This window comes from Neofelis nebulosa, chromosome 1 (genome assembly GCF_028018385.1).
Source record: "Neofelis nebulosa isolate mNeoNeb1 chromosome 1, mNeoNeb1.pri, whole genome shotgun sequence".
Taxonomy (NCBI): domain Eukaryota; kingdom Metazoa; phylum Chordata; class Mammalia; order Carnivora; family Felidae; genus Neofelis; species Neofelis nebulosa.
The window spans coordinates 25,499,140-25,513,357 of NC_080782.1; the positions used below are offsets into that span (position 1 = coordinate 25,499,140).

At 38.1% G+C, this 14,218-nt stretch overlaps 1 protein-coding gene across 7 annotated transcripts in view; it reads right to left on the reverse strand.

Moving 5' to 3' along the window:
- Positions 1 to 14,218, reverse strand: part of DROSHA (drosha ribonuclease III) — a 125,727-nt gene that overhangs the window by 42,760 nt on the left and 68,749 nt on the right. For all 7 annotated transcript variants that reach the window (XM_058716500.1, XM_058716509.1, XM_058716491.1 and 4 more), the window contains 3 exons: positions 7,625 to 7,732; positions 6,971 to 7,109; positions 6,580 to 6,640 (listed from right to left, as the gene is read on the reverse strand). In XM_058716500.1, coding sequence (XP_058572483.1) covers positions 6,580 to 6,640; positions 6,971 to 7,109; positions 7,625 to 7,732 — 308 coding nt within the window. The remainder of the gene's footprint in view (positions 1 to 6,579; positions 6,641 to 6,970; positions 7,110 to 7,624; positions 7,733 to 14,218) is intronic.

Here is a 14,218-nt window from a genome sequence, read left to right on the forward strand (position 1 = left end):
TAAAGGTCTTACTGATAATATATGGATTACTTGAATGCCACCTAAAGTTTAATCTTTCAGAGACCCTTTCTGTGGTAACATTTCATTGCAATCTACAGAAGTTAAATATAATTATAGAACTGAGATTTATGTGGTTAAACAGTGACACTTCAAAAATTAAGGGTGGCATATTCACATGAGATGATGCCATCATAAGAGTTAATTATTTTATAGTTTTGATAGGCAGACATATTTTTATTTAAGTCTTCATGCCTTTTTGTAAATCCTAGCCAGTGTCAAATCAGGTTATATAAGATACTAACCTGCCATTTAAACCTCTACTGATGGCTCTGACCATGACCCTTAACATCAAGTTTCCCTATTTCTAGGGAAATGTAAACAAGTAAATAACCTGAGAGAAAAGTATTATCACGAATGGCATTCTTTCTTTAATACTTACTTACTGAGCTTCTGCTCTATGCAAGGCACTAGTTGCAAACAAAACAAAACAAAACAAAGAAAAAGGGTATGACCACAGACCTTCAAAATGCTTACACTAAAGAAAATAAGCCCATCACACAGAGTTCCAGGGCATTCCAGGGGGAGCTGTACAATGACTGCTGGCGTTTGGGGAAGGGAAAGGGTACACCAGATAGCACAGTAAAGTACCTCAGTCTTACTGGTGTGTAGGTAGCCACAGGGAAAAGAAATGTGTACCTGGAACACTGGCCTGGGGCCAGATCACAGGTGCTGGGATTGCCAGGTGGGGAGGTTCAGACTTATCCAGTAGGTGATGAGATCTCATTAAAAGCTTTCTAGCAGGTTACAGCTAAAAACTAGAATTGAGACGGGCATCTGGGTGGCTCAGTCAGTTAAGTGTCCACCTCTTGATTTCAGCTCAGGTCATGATCTCATGACTCATGAGATCAAGACCCACATCGGGCTCTGTGCTGACAGTGCAGAGCCTGCTTGAGATATTCATTCATTCATTCATTCATTCTCTCTCTCTCTCTCTCTCTCTCTCTCTCTCTCTCTCCCCCCCTTCCCCTTCTCTCTCTGCCCCTGCCCCTGCTTGTGTGCATGCTCTCTCTCTCCCCTTCCCCTTCTCTCTCTGTCCCTGCCCCTGCTTGTGTGCATGCTCACGATCTCTCTTTCTCTCAGAATAAATAAACAGACATAAAAAAATACTAGAAGTAAGGCTCCAGAAATAGCCAGGGGACTGAATGCAGAGGCAGTATGAGGGCAGAAGTGGCAGAATGTGGTCACTAACTGCAGTGCAGGATAGACAGGGGTGGGAGGAGTGGTTTCCAGGAGGATCAGGAGAAGGATTCGATCAAGAGCCCCTCCTCTCACCCTTCTCTTCTGCCTGTCCTGCTCCTCCACATTCCTATTTCCATTAGTACCTCACTCTTTCTCTTTTTCCTTTCTCAAGTTTAAGGTTCTGAGCAAGCTTGTTTGGGAGGAGATACAACCACTGACACTTGCAATTTGATAGTTTTTTTTTAATTAATTTATATGTTTTGAAAGAGAGAGAGAGAAAATGAGTAGGGAAGGAGCAGAGAGAGGGAGAGAGATCCCACGCAGGCTCTGCACTGACAGCCTAACACAGGGCTCGAACCCACAAACTGTGAGATCATGACCTGAGCTGAAACCAAGAGTCAGACACTTAACTGACTGAAGCACCCAGGTGCCCCAACAGGGTTTACTTTAAAGATACACAAACACTTCCAAGGAGCAGGGACAACTGCATCCCGTTTTAAAATAGCAAACTAAGAAATAAAAGGAGAGGGCAAATCATTTCAAGTGAACTCAATTATTCAAGTGCATAATATAAAACTGACCTATAATCCCTAAACAACCACCAGAGCTATCCTCAGCCCCACAGCAGACTATGTATATTTTGTTTTGACCTTGAGTGAAGCACTTAGCAGAGTATCTTTTACATTAAGTTATTTATGTTCATAGCACTCTTACCCCACCTAAGGTAGTCACACCTTCTGGTGAGTGGGGGCTTTGTCTCACTTGCCTTTAAATCCTCCAAAATACCTACAAATTACCTCAAACTCAAAAGGTACTAGATAAATGTCTGTTGGATTAAACATGTATGAAGAGCCATGCACAGCGGAGACCGCTGGACAACCACAGTCCAGCCGCAGCAGACGCTGCCACCAAAGAAGCAAGGAGGCTCTCACTGAACAGAAACCTGGGGTCAACCCCACATCAGCAATAAGCAATAATCAGGAGGCTCTCGACACAAGCAGCAAAGGACACATGATATCTGTTTATTCTCTATCATTTTCAACATGGTTGAGTTCAAAATGAACACGGTTTCTCAGATATCATTCCTTCTGCCACGGAAAGAAAGCCCTGTTCTTTGTGACGGAAAAAAAGAAAACAAATCGTGAGGTCTGAACAACGCTATCAGAGACAATTTACGTACCAACAACGATGGTTGGGGTAGATGAGACAAAGATAATTTAAGCTCATGCTTTCATCAGTGTAAAAGTACACGTGTAGGGCATGTGTAGCCTTGCCTTTTTCAAAGGGGCCGCAGGGAACTCAGGGTCCCACTTATCAAAACACAGAACTGGTCATCTGGAGACTCTACAATATAGCAGGGTAAAAGGAAACCATGGCCACCCTGTCCCTGAGGGTGTGATTAAGGGCTCTTTTAATTAGACAGCTCTTTTCTGATCTTAGGCTCTCACAGAATACCATAGTAAGGCGTATGATCATCTTCAAATGAAAATTTTAAAGTTTCATCCTGCCTTTCTTTTCACCTCTTGATTGAAGAGGAAGATAGTATGGTCTATGATAATTTCAAAAGAGAGCAACTCAAGGCAAGCCAATTTAAAAAGAAAAGTGACAGACGAAGAAAGAGGTAGAAAAGGAAGTTATGCTAGCTATGGCTGGCCATGCTCTTGGCTGTGGAAGCCAGTTATGAGCTGCAGCAACGGTCAACCCTGTCACTTCTATCCCGGCTCTACCCACCTTTAATCCATTTAAGTCTGGATCCAAGAGGGATAAGCCTGGCTATTTAACTTCTCAACTGTCCATTTTAAAAAGAAATCTGCCCTCTAGCAATCTCTATTGGCTTTCAGAGCATAACCCACTGTGTTTTACACACAAAGAGAAGCTTCCTGAGGGCAACATCAGAGACTCTTCAGCCACTAGGCAATTGCCTCCATTAGTTTTCCAGGGGTGTTAATGAGTTTAGACCCAGTCCACTTCCTTTCCAGATTCTTCAGGGGCTTAAGGCCACACAAAATTAAGAATGTTAATATATGAGAGTATCTCTTAAAATCAAGAAAGACAATAATGAGAATTAACATATAAAAATTTCCAATCCATTATATAAGACCAGTATTATCCTAATAATAAAACCAAACAAAACATCACAGAAAAGGAAAACTACAGACCAATAACTCTTATGACTATAGACATAAAAATCCCCAACAATACTAGTAGACTAAATTTGTAGCATATAAAAAGGATTATACATCATAACCAAGTGAGATATATCCCAGGAAAGCAAGGTTGGTTCAACATCAATGAACACAATTAACCACATGAATAGAATAAATGAGAAAAAAAAAAAAAAAAAAAAAAAAAGATCATCTCAATAGCAAAAAAATAAATGAATAAAAAACAAAAAGAACATTTAACAAAATTCTACATACTTTCGTAATAAAAACATTCAGCAAACTAGGAACAGAAAGAAATTTCCTCAGCCTGATTAAAAGACATCTACAGGGGCACCTGGGTGGCTCAGTCGGTTGAGCATCCGACTTTGGCTCAGGTCATGATCTCACAGCTCATGAGTTCAAGCCCTGCGTCAGGCTCTGTGCTGACAGCTTGGAGCCTGGAGCCTGCTTCCGATTCTGTGTCTCCCTCTCTCTGCCCCTCCCCCACTCATGCTCTGTCTCTCTCTCTCTCTCTCTCAAAAATAAATAGACATTTAAAAAAAAAAAAAGACATCTGCGAAAAACCCACAGCTAACATCAGACTCAACAGTAAAAAAATGCTTTCACCTAAAGATTTTAGGAAGAAGACAAGGACCCACTCTTACCACTTCTATTCAGCATTATACTGGAAGCTCTAGCCAGGGCAACTATGTTTAAAGAATGAAATAAAAGGCATCCAAAGTGGAACAGAAAAACTAAAACCATCTCTATTTGTAGGTGATATGATCATATACACAAAAAAAATACTACACAATCCACTAAAAAACTATTATAGCTAACAAAGGAGCTCATCAAGGTTGCAAGATACAACATCAATATACAAAAACTGATTCTATTTGTCTACAATGGCAATGAACAATCCAAAAATGAAATTAAGAAAACAATTCCATATATAATAGCATCAAAAAGAATAAAATACTTAGGAATAAATTTAGCAAAAGACAACACGTACTCTTAAAACTATAATATAAAGTAAATTAAATTAATTAAAGATGACTTAATTAGGGGCACCTGCGTGGCTTGTCGGTTAAATGTCCAACTCTTGATCTCAGTTCAGGTCATACTCTAATGGTTCGTTGAGATCAAGCCCCTTGTCAGGCTCCGCGCTCGCTGATAGCATGGAGCCTGTCTGGGATTCTCTCTCCTCTCTCTCTGTCCCTCCCCCCGCTCAATGTGTCGCTCAAAATAAATAAACAAATATTATAAAAATAAATAAATAAAAACACAATAATATTAGTATTTAAAAAAAAAACATGACTTGGGGTGCTTGGGTGGCTCAATCAGTTAAGCATTCAACTCTTGATTTTGGCTCTGGTTATGATCTCACAGTTGGTGAGTTCAATCCCCACATCGGACTCTGCACTGCACGGGATTCTCTTTCTCTGCCCCTCCTCCATTCATTCTCTCTCTCTCTCTCTCTCTCTCTCTCTCTCTCTCTCAAAATAAATAACCTTTACAAAATAATTTTTTTTTAAATGATTTAAATAAATGTAAAGATATATAATGTTTAGGGATCAGAACTTAAGATGGTAATCATTCACAAATTGATCTACAGATTCAATATAATCACTACCAAAATCCTAGCTGGCTTCTTTGCAAAAATTGATAAGCTAATCCAAAATTCCATGTGGAAATGTAATGGTTCTGGGATAGCCAAAACAAACTTGAAAGAAGAAGAAGAGGAAAAAAAAGTTGGAGATTTTGCATTTCTTATTTTCAAAACTTACTATAAAGTTAGTTATCAAGACAGTGTGGCACCAGCATAAAGACAGACATAAAGATCAACAGAATAGAACTGAGAGTCCGAAAGGAATCCTCACATATACCATCAATTAATTATCAACAAGGGTGTCAAGACAATTTAGTGGAGAAAGATTAGCATTTTCAACAAATGATGCTGGCACAACTGGATATCCACATCAAAAGACTGCAGCTGGACCCCTACACCACGCCACACACAAAAATTAACTCTAAAATAGACCAAAGATCTAAATGTAAGAGAAAAAAACTATACAACTCTTAAAAGAAAAAAGATGTAAATCTCTGTGACTCCATATTAGGCAGTCGCTTCTTAGACATGACACCAAAAGTATAAGCAACACAAGAAGTAACAGAAAAATTGGACTTCATCAAAACTTTTCTTTGAAGGACATCTTCAAAAGAATGAAGAAACAATCCTTAGAATGAGAACAAATTTTTGCAAATTTGCATCTGATGAGACTTATATCTGGAATATATAAAAATGATTCTAAATCAATAACTTAAAATAACCCAATTAAACACAGGAAAAGATTCCCAACAGATAGTTCTCTTAGGTAAGATATACAAATGGCCAATTAAGCACATGAAAAGATACAAAACATCATTAGCCACCAGGGAAATACAAACAAAACCACAAATGAGGTAATACTTCCTACCTACTAAGATGGCTAGATTCACAAAAGACAGATGATAACAAATGTTGGGAAAGATGTGAAGAAATCAGAACCTATTATATACTGCTTCTGAGAACATAAAATAATGCAGCCACTTTGGAAAACAGTCTGGCAGTTACTTAAAAGGTTAAACAAAGTTACCATATGACCCAGAAATTCCACTCCTAGGTATATACCCAAGAAAATCAAAATATATATCCACACAAAAACCTGTACACAAATATTCACAGCAATATCACTCATAATTGCCAAAAAGTGGAAACAACCCAAACACCCATCAACGATGAATAAAACATGACATACCCACACCATGGAGTATCACTTGACAATAAAATGAAACAAAGTGCTAACACAAACTAAAACATGGATAAATCTTGAAAACATTGTGCTAAGTAAAAGAGGCCAGTCACAAAGGACCACATTGTATGATACCATTTACATGAAATGTTCAGAATAGGCAAATCCATAGAGATTGAAAGCAGACTAAAAGCAAAATATGGTTGCTTGGGGATGGGCAGGCTGAGGGGAAACAGGAAGTATGGGGTTTCTTTTCAGGGTGCTGAAAACATTCTAAAATCAAGTAGTGTTGCACCATTGTGTAAACATTCTAAAAACCACTGAATTGTATACTTTAAATGGGTGAATTATATGGTATGTGAATTATATCTCAATAAGGCTGTTATTAAGAAAAGTTACTTTACCTTGAGGGAGTTGGATCATCTTGTCCAAGACGTGACATAATATTTATTAAGGTGTTAATTCCTATTAAAAAAATACACAAATACTGTTAGAAGCATTCTAGGATCATGATATGACAGATAGATAATTATCTACTTTACCCCAATTTGATTTCAAAAGGTTTAATATCTCATGTCTGCAAGTGTGATCAACTAAAGTTACTTAAAGCACTTGAAAAGGAGCAACAAATTTTTCTAAAAATTTTATCCATCCTTATAATAATGCTCAAAGTGAATGCTGTTATATATGGGTCATAAAGCAGTAAAGAATGAGAGTATAAAACAGTCATATCATGAGGATTTAGTTTACAATAGAGAACACAGGCCAAAATACAATGATAGAATCCAAACATACCTTTTTTCCGCATGTGCATGTGATGAACTTTTCTATCTCCATACTTGGGCTGCCGAATTCCACAGTTAGATAAAGAATTCCTGGCATGATCAGGATTCATTCCAAAATTTAAGTGATGACTTGGATGAGTCATGGCCAGCTAAAATTTCAATGAAATAAATTTAGTTTAACTCAGAAGTGCCATCATTTGAAATGGTTTTCAAATGAAACAGGAAAGAGATCTATGTATCCAACCAAATTTTAAGCCCTCATCTTTCCATCTTCTCTTCTCTCTTCCAGTGTCAGAGCTTGTACCAGAGCTCTAGTACAAGTCCTCTTCTGAAAAGAAACCTAAAAATCCACATCTTTCAAAGGAGAACTAGGATAGTCATCACCTGAAAAGAAGAGCCATAGAGAAGGGAAGGCTGAAAGAAGGGACTCAGGTTTGACAGGCAAATTTTAGCCTGTTTCTTTAAAGACAGTGTCAAAAAAAAAAAAAAAAAAGGTGAGAAAAAGCGTTTAAAAGTGGCAACCAGAGACCAGAGTAATGGAGAGCTATGTTTCTAAACGTCCTCATTATCTCCCAGAACGGAGAATCTCAATGTTCCATTTGTAACCTGCAAGATGAATTACCCCTATTTTGTCATTATGAGTGTACAGGAGAGTAATTCTTACCTGTAACAGACAACGATCTTGGAAAGTATATCCTATTAATTTGTCCAGATGCATTAGGCATTGGTGGTAGCGGATATGATGGGTCAAAACAGGCAACATCATTGCATGCTAGGAAAGAAAATTTCAATATGTTTAACTCTATAAAAACTTATAAAAATGCTTCATCTAACTTACAACAAACAAGAACCATTTTCCATCCCAGATTGCATCTTTGCGAATCCCATATGAGGGGTGGTGGACTATAGTTACGAAGGGTGTAGTCTCAGGAACCACAGTGCCCCGGTCTGATTCCTGCTGTCACTCATTAATTGTGGGACTTGACAGGGGAGTTATTTAACCTCCCTCTCTCAGTTTTCTCACCTACCGAATGGGAATAATCAGTATAGCTACTTTTTTTTTTTGCTGGGGGGGAGGGGGCGGGGGGGTGGTTAAAAGGATAAAATGAGCAAATACAAAAAAATGCTCAGCACAAGGCCTCTCAGCCTCACTCAGGTAGGAGTAGCCCGGCTTCAACAGGATACAGCAGGGCAATCTCAGCAAGTCATCAGAATTTCTGGGCCTCCTGCCTTTAATTCCAAGAGAATGGATTAGGACTTACAAATTCTGAAACTTTGTCACGGTCAAGACTTTTTTGAGAATCTAAGGAAATGACTGTTTCCCCAGAAAAATGCCTATGTGCATAAACACGTAAAAAAAAAAAGGTATGCAATTTTAACGGGTTCACAGACCCCTAAAAGCCTATCACTATCCTCCAGGTAAGAACTTCTCAGCCAGATGATCTCAAAGGGCCATTCTAGATTTAATACTTAATGATCTAATAATCTGAGGACGACTTTTATAAAACCACCAATACAGGTAAGTCACCTGAGGACATGGAACTTTTACTTTGGTTTCAATCACTTCTCATTTGGCTAAAGATGCCTTATTGGGAAATAATTTCATAAAAGGCATAGCCTTCTCTTTTTCTTAATAATATTTCCCTAGAACTTGAGAGAAAGGAGTCATTCTTATTCATCTTATTCATCAGAACCTAGAGGATGGGCAACAGCCCACAAAATGACTGACATACGCTTTATATCATTTTACTCTTTGAAGTATTTTCAGATGGCATTGTTTAAAAATACATGAAAATGGATTTGCTTGAAAATGCAGAAATCAGTTTCCTGTATTATTAACTTATAAGGAAAGATCAATGCTCCCAATTAGGAATTCCAATCAACAGGAAGTCCTTTTTTCCATTTCAATTCAATAAATACATATTGAACACCTCCATGTGCAAGGCTTACTAGGGTTGTGGAAGAGAAAAAAGATAGACACTCTCTGCCCTCAAGGGCTTCCCAGAGATATGCCATTATGATCAGAAGTATTGGCATTTCCTCCATGTTGTTCTGATAAGTGCTGCATTAAAGAACATTGTAATAGGGAAACAAAATTGTGACCAATGTCTGGTATCACTTTCCAGGCATTTAAATTGCAGAAAGCTCAAGGGAGTTGATGCTAAAAACTCAAGGTAGAAGGGTCATGAAGACTACACAGTGCAACTATCTTCTTTAAGTATGAACTCAAACTGATGAATTATTTTTTTAATACCTCCAGTAAGAGATCATCCCCTGTCAAGAAAATGACACCCTCTTCAGGGTATTATGCTAACTGAAATAAATCACTCAGAGAAAGACAAATACCATATGATCTCACTTCTATATGGAATCTAAAAAAACCAAACCAAAACAAACAAACAAAAAAAAACCAAAACAAACAAATGAAATTAGTACAGAGAACACCCTGGTGGTTGCCAGAGGGAAAGGGGGCGGAGGATGGGTGAAAGATTAAAAGGTATAAACTTTCAGTTATAAATACATAAGTCACAGAGATGAAAAGTACAGTATTGGGAATACAGTCAATAATGTTGTAATAACGTATAATGACAGATCATGACTACACTTATCACAGTGAGCACTATGTAATAAATAGAACTGTTCAATCACTATGTTGTGCAGCTAAAACTAACATAACACTGTATGTCAACTATACTTACTAAAGAAAATGCTGGGTCGGGCTGGACTTGGGTGGCTCAGTCAGATGAGCATTCGACTCTCCACCTTGGCTCAGGTCATGATCTCACAGTTCATGAGTTCAAGTCCCGCGTTGGGCTCTGTGCTGATGGCACAGAGCCTGCTTGGATTTCTCTCTCTCTTTCTCTCTCTCTTTCTCTTTCTCTCCTCTCTCTCTCTCTCTCTCTCTCTCCCTCTCCCTCCCTCTCTCTATGCCCCTCCCCTGCTTGTGCCCTCTCTCTCTCAAAATAAACTTAAAAAAAATTAAAAACAATAAAAAATAATTTTTTAAATACTTACTTATTTTGAGAGAGAGAGAGAGAGAGAGAGAGAGAGAGAGAGAGCGCGCGCAATGGAAGAGCAGGGGAGGGGTAGAGAGAGAGGGAGAGAATCCGAAGCAGGTTCCAAGCTGTTGGCACAGAGCCCAAAGCGGGGCTTGGTCTCACGACCATGAGATCATGACCAGAGCCAATATCAAGAGTCAGTCGCTCAACCAACTGAGCCACCAAGACACTCTAATAAAAAATTCTTTAAAAAGGAAAGAACACCCTCTTTAGAGTACTCTGGTGATTAGAAAGTTATTATTAACATTTAATCTAAATCTATCTCTTGGAGGTTTATCCCTTGAAACCTAGTTATACCCCTGGGGACAAACAAAACAAAACAAAACAAAACAAAACAAAACATTTAATGGTAATGTCTCCACATCTTTTCTTCATTAACCTAAGTCTTATTTCCTTTAACCTTTACTCATGTCAAACAGCTCTGATTCCTTTCACTACTTCCTCTAACCTTGCTCCAAATACTACTAGTTTATCTTTACAGATATGAGTGTTTCTTGTGAATATCACTAAAAGGTATATATGATCCATGTCCATCTTGTAACCTAGACAACAAAGTCTCAACATTATGTATAAGACTGTTAAAATCTCTAGCTCAGTTGTTTTTTGGTTTTTTTTCATTTTATTTATTTTAGAGGGAGTGAGCAAGAATGAGCAGGGGAAAGGGGCAGAGGGAGAAAGAGAAAGAATCTTAAGCAGGCTCCACACTCAGCACAGAGCCTGACGTGGGGCTCAATCTCACAACCCTGGGATCATGACCCAGGGCAAAAGCAAGGGTTGGATATTCAACCGACTGACCCACCTAGGTGCCCTTTTTTGTATTATCAATCTTTGTGGGGCACCTGGGGGGCTCAGTTGGTTAAGCATTCATGACTTCAGCTCAGGTCATGATCTCATGGTCTGTGGGTTCAAGCCCCACATCAGGCTCTGTGCTGACAGCTCACAGCCCAGAGCCTGCTTGGGATTCTGTGTCTTCCTCGCTCTCTGCTCCTCCCCTACTTACACTCTGTCTCCATCCCTCTCAAAAATAAACATTTTTTAAAAATAAAAAAAATAAAACTGTGACCAAAACTGGAGAGGGCTCTGCAGATTCCAATCTACCGGGTGAGTACAAGAGGACAGTGTAATGCTGCCAGAGAAGCTAAGGCCCTATAAATGCTCAAAATTAAAAACTGAAGTTCCCTTCGAGGATAAAGTCCCATGGTGAAGCAAGTACGGAGAGTAAAAGCCACATTTAAGCAAGAGAGGAAGAATAAAGGGCAAAAGAAAGAGAAAGTCCAGATAAAAGTAGGGGAGGAAAGCAGAGAGGGCAGGTCTCAGATATTATGAAGCCATGTCTTTTATCACTTTGCAAAAGCAGCAGGAGGGGCTCTTTAACCGTGAAAAGTTAATCTGACTTCTACCTCCCTCCTAAAAGTACGAGAAAATATTTCACTTACTTATCTAACATTATTTAACTTGAAGAGCAATACAAAATCATGATCATACCCCATCCAAGGATTTTATCAGAAAATGGAAAGAATAGAATAAGATTCCTCAGATAATTAAAAAATAAAGCCAGAAAAACATGCCAACAAAACAGATGAAAGCTGTAGCCTAACATTTCAAAATGAGATAAACAAAATTAAGAAAACAAAGGAAGCTATTAAAAAAAAAACCCTACAAATAAGTATTACATTTACATTAATTCAGAAATGAAATGACTGGAGGAAAGGAAGATTTGAAAAAAAGTGACAAACCTCAGAGAAAAGACACAAAAGGAAAAAATCATTTTAAGAATACAGACTAAAGAGAATGAACAGCAAATTAACCAATGGATAGTGCCTTTGAGAAATAAAAGATGGAAAAAGGCAAAATTTTAGAGAAATAAAAAAATCAAAAAGAAATGAAGGATTCAAAAGAAAATGATAGATACAGAAGATAAACAAAGAAGGTACAAAGTGCATATAACATGAATCCTTAAAGAAAGTCAATACAACAGGACAGAATAATGAAATGTGTAATTCAAGAAAACATTTGAGATAAAAGACAACTTGAAAGTATATACTGAAGGGTACACAGCATATCTGAAAAAATTAGCCAAAAAAGCTGAGACATATTCTAGTATGGCTATTATTAGTTTTTAAAGGAAAAAAATCCTTTAGGCACTGAGACAAAAGGGCCAAGTCACTTATAAAATTCATATTATCACACTTTTGACAACAGAGCTTTACGCCAGATAACAAAGAGAACATATTTAAGATGTTAAAAAAAGAAAACATAACTCACAAATTTTAAATCCAGTTTAAGTGGCCTTTATATTTAAAGACAAAGGGTTAGGAACATGCAGGACCTTAAGGATAATTGTTTCAATAAGCCCTTCTTAAGGAATCTGCCAGAAAGGAGCTCAGACAATCAAAACAAGGGGGATAGACACTGCCATATAAACTAGCAATTACCTTCAAATATATTTTTAACTACAGATAATCAATAAGTGAGTCAACATTATAGAAAATGCCTAATACTCTAACAGATTACTACAACTATCAGAAAATGAGGGGAGAACATGAAGTCCATGAAGAGTAGGGATGAGGCTGCTGTGTGTCTCATAAATACTAACTTGCAGCAAAAGGATAATCACTTGAGGGGCACCAGAGTGGCTCAATTGGGCATTCGACTTCAGCTCAGGGCATGTTCTCAGTTTGTGAGTTCAAGCCCCATGTTGGGCTTTGGGCTGACAGCTCAGAGCCTAGAGACTGCTTTGGATTCTGTCTCCCTCTCTCTCTGCCCCTCCCCTGCTCGTGCTCACTCTCTCTCTCTCTCTCTCTCTCTCTGAAAAATAAACAAACATTTTTAAAAAAAGGATAATCACTTCAAATTAGGTGCTGGATGAGAGAGAGAAGCACAAGAAATAATAATCATTTATTTTCAATAATGGGCAACGGGACACACATAGGAGGGGAGGGAGAAGTTTCATTAGACTACAAAGGTGTTAATAAAAAGATAACCATTCATACAGAATTATGAACCTTCCTGAATACAAAGAGATGTAAAAAGAACAAACAAACAAACAAACAACGAAAATGGAGCTCACAGGGACCACATAACAAAAAACAGTTTGACAGCGGGGAGGCCAAACATATAAAGAATGTATGCATGCGTGCGCGCATGCATGTCTGTGTTTTCTTATATTAAAGGAAAAAATTAAACCATTTCTAAAAGATGGCTACCCTTAGGGGTGCAGAGGGGCAAGAAAGGAGTAGAGGAAAGAGATACAAGTTAGATTTTTTTTAAAACAGACTTGGCTTTATAAACCTGAGTTTGGAAACATGGAAAATATTTTACAGATTTACAAAACAATACTTTCTTTTTTTTTTTTTTTTTTTCCAACGTTTTTTATTTATTTTTGGGACAGAGAGAGACAGAGCATGAACGGGGGAGGGGCACAGAGAGAGAGGGAGACACAGAATCGGAAACAGGCTCCAGGCTCCGAGCCATCAGCCCAGAGCCCGACGCGGGGCTCGAACTCACGGACCACGAGATCGTGACCTGGCTGAAGTCGGACGCTTAACCGACTGCGCCACCCAGGCGCCCCCAAAACAATACTTTCTAAAAGAAACACTTTAAATCAAAAGTCAAATGAAATAAATGAATCTGTGTACCCAGTTTGTGATATAAGCACAAGTGACCAAACCACAGTAATGTGTGTGCATGCCTTGTGTCATATCTGTAGATAATCACAGATAAAAAGGAATACCCCCAAACAACTGCTTCCCATAATCGGTGCCATTAATATTGTTATCCTGGGACAAATGTTAGTGTATTAAAGAAAAATGAGTACTTTTTTTGGTATGAATATCAAATAGTTGATGAGGGAAAGATTCTTTTTTAAAGTATTCTAACTAATAAATGCAGAAAGACAGAATTAAAATATCACTTGGAAGCTCTTAGTGAATTACTGGGTCTAGGTCATAATTCATTAGTGACTAAAAATGCTACACACAAAAGAGAGACCATGGATGGATCCAGAAGGTATTATGCTAAGTGAAATAAGCCAGACAGAGAAAGGCAAAAAACCTTATGACTTACTTACATGTAGAATCTAAAAAACAAATGAACAAACTAACAAAAGAGAGAAAGACTCATAAATATAGAAAACAAACTGGAGATTGCCAACAGGAGGGGATTGGGAAAATGGACGAAATAGGTAAAGGGGATTAAGA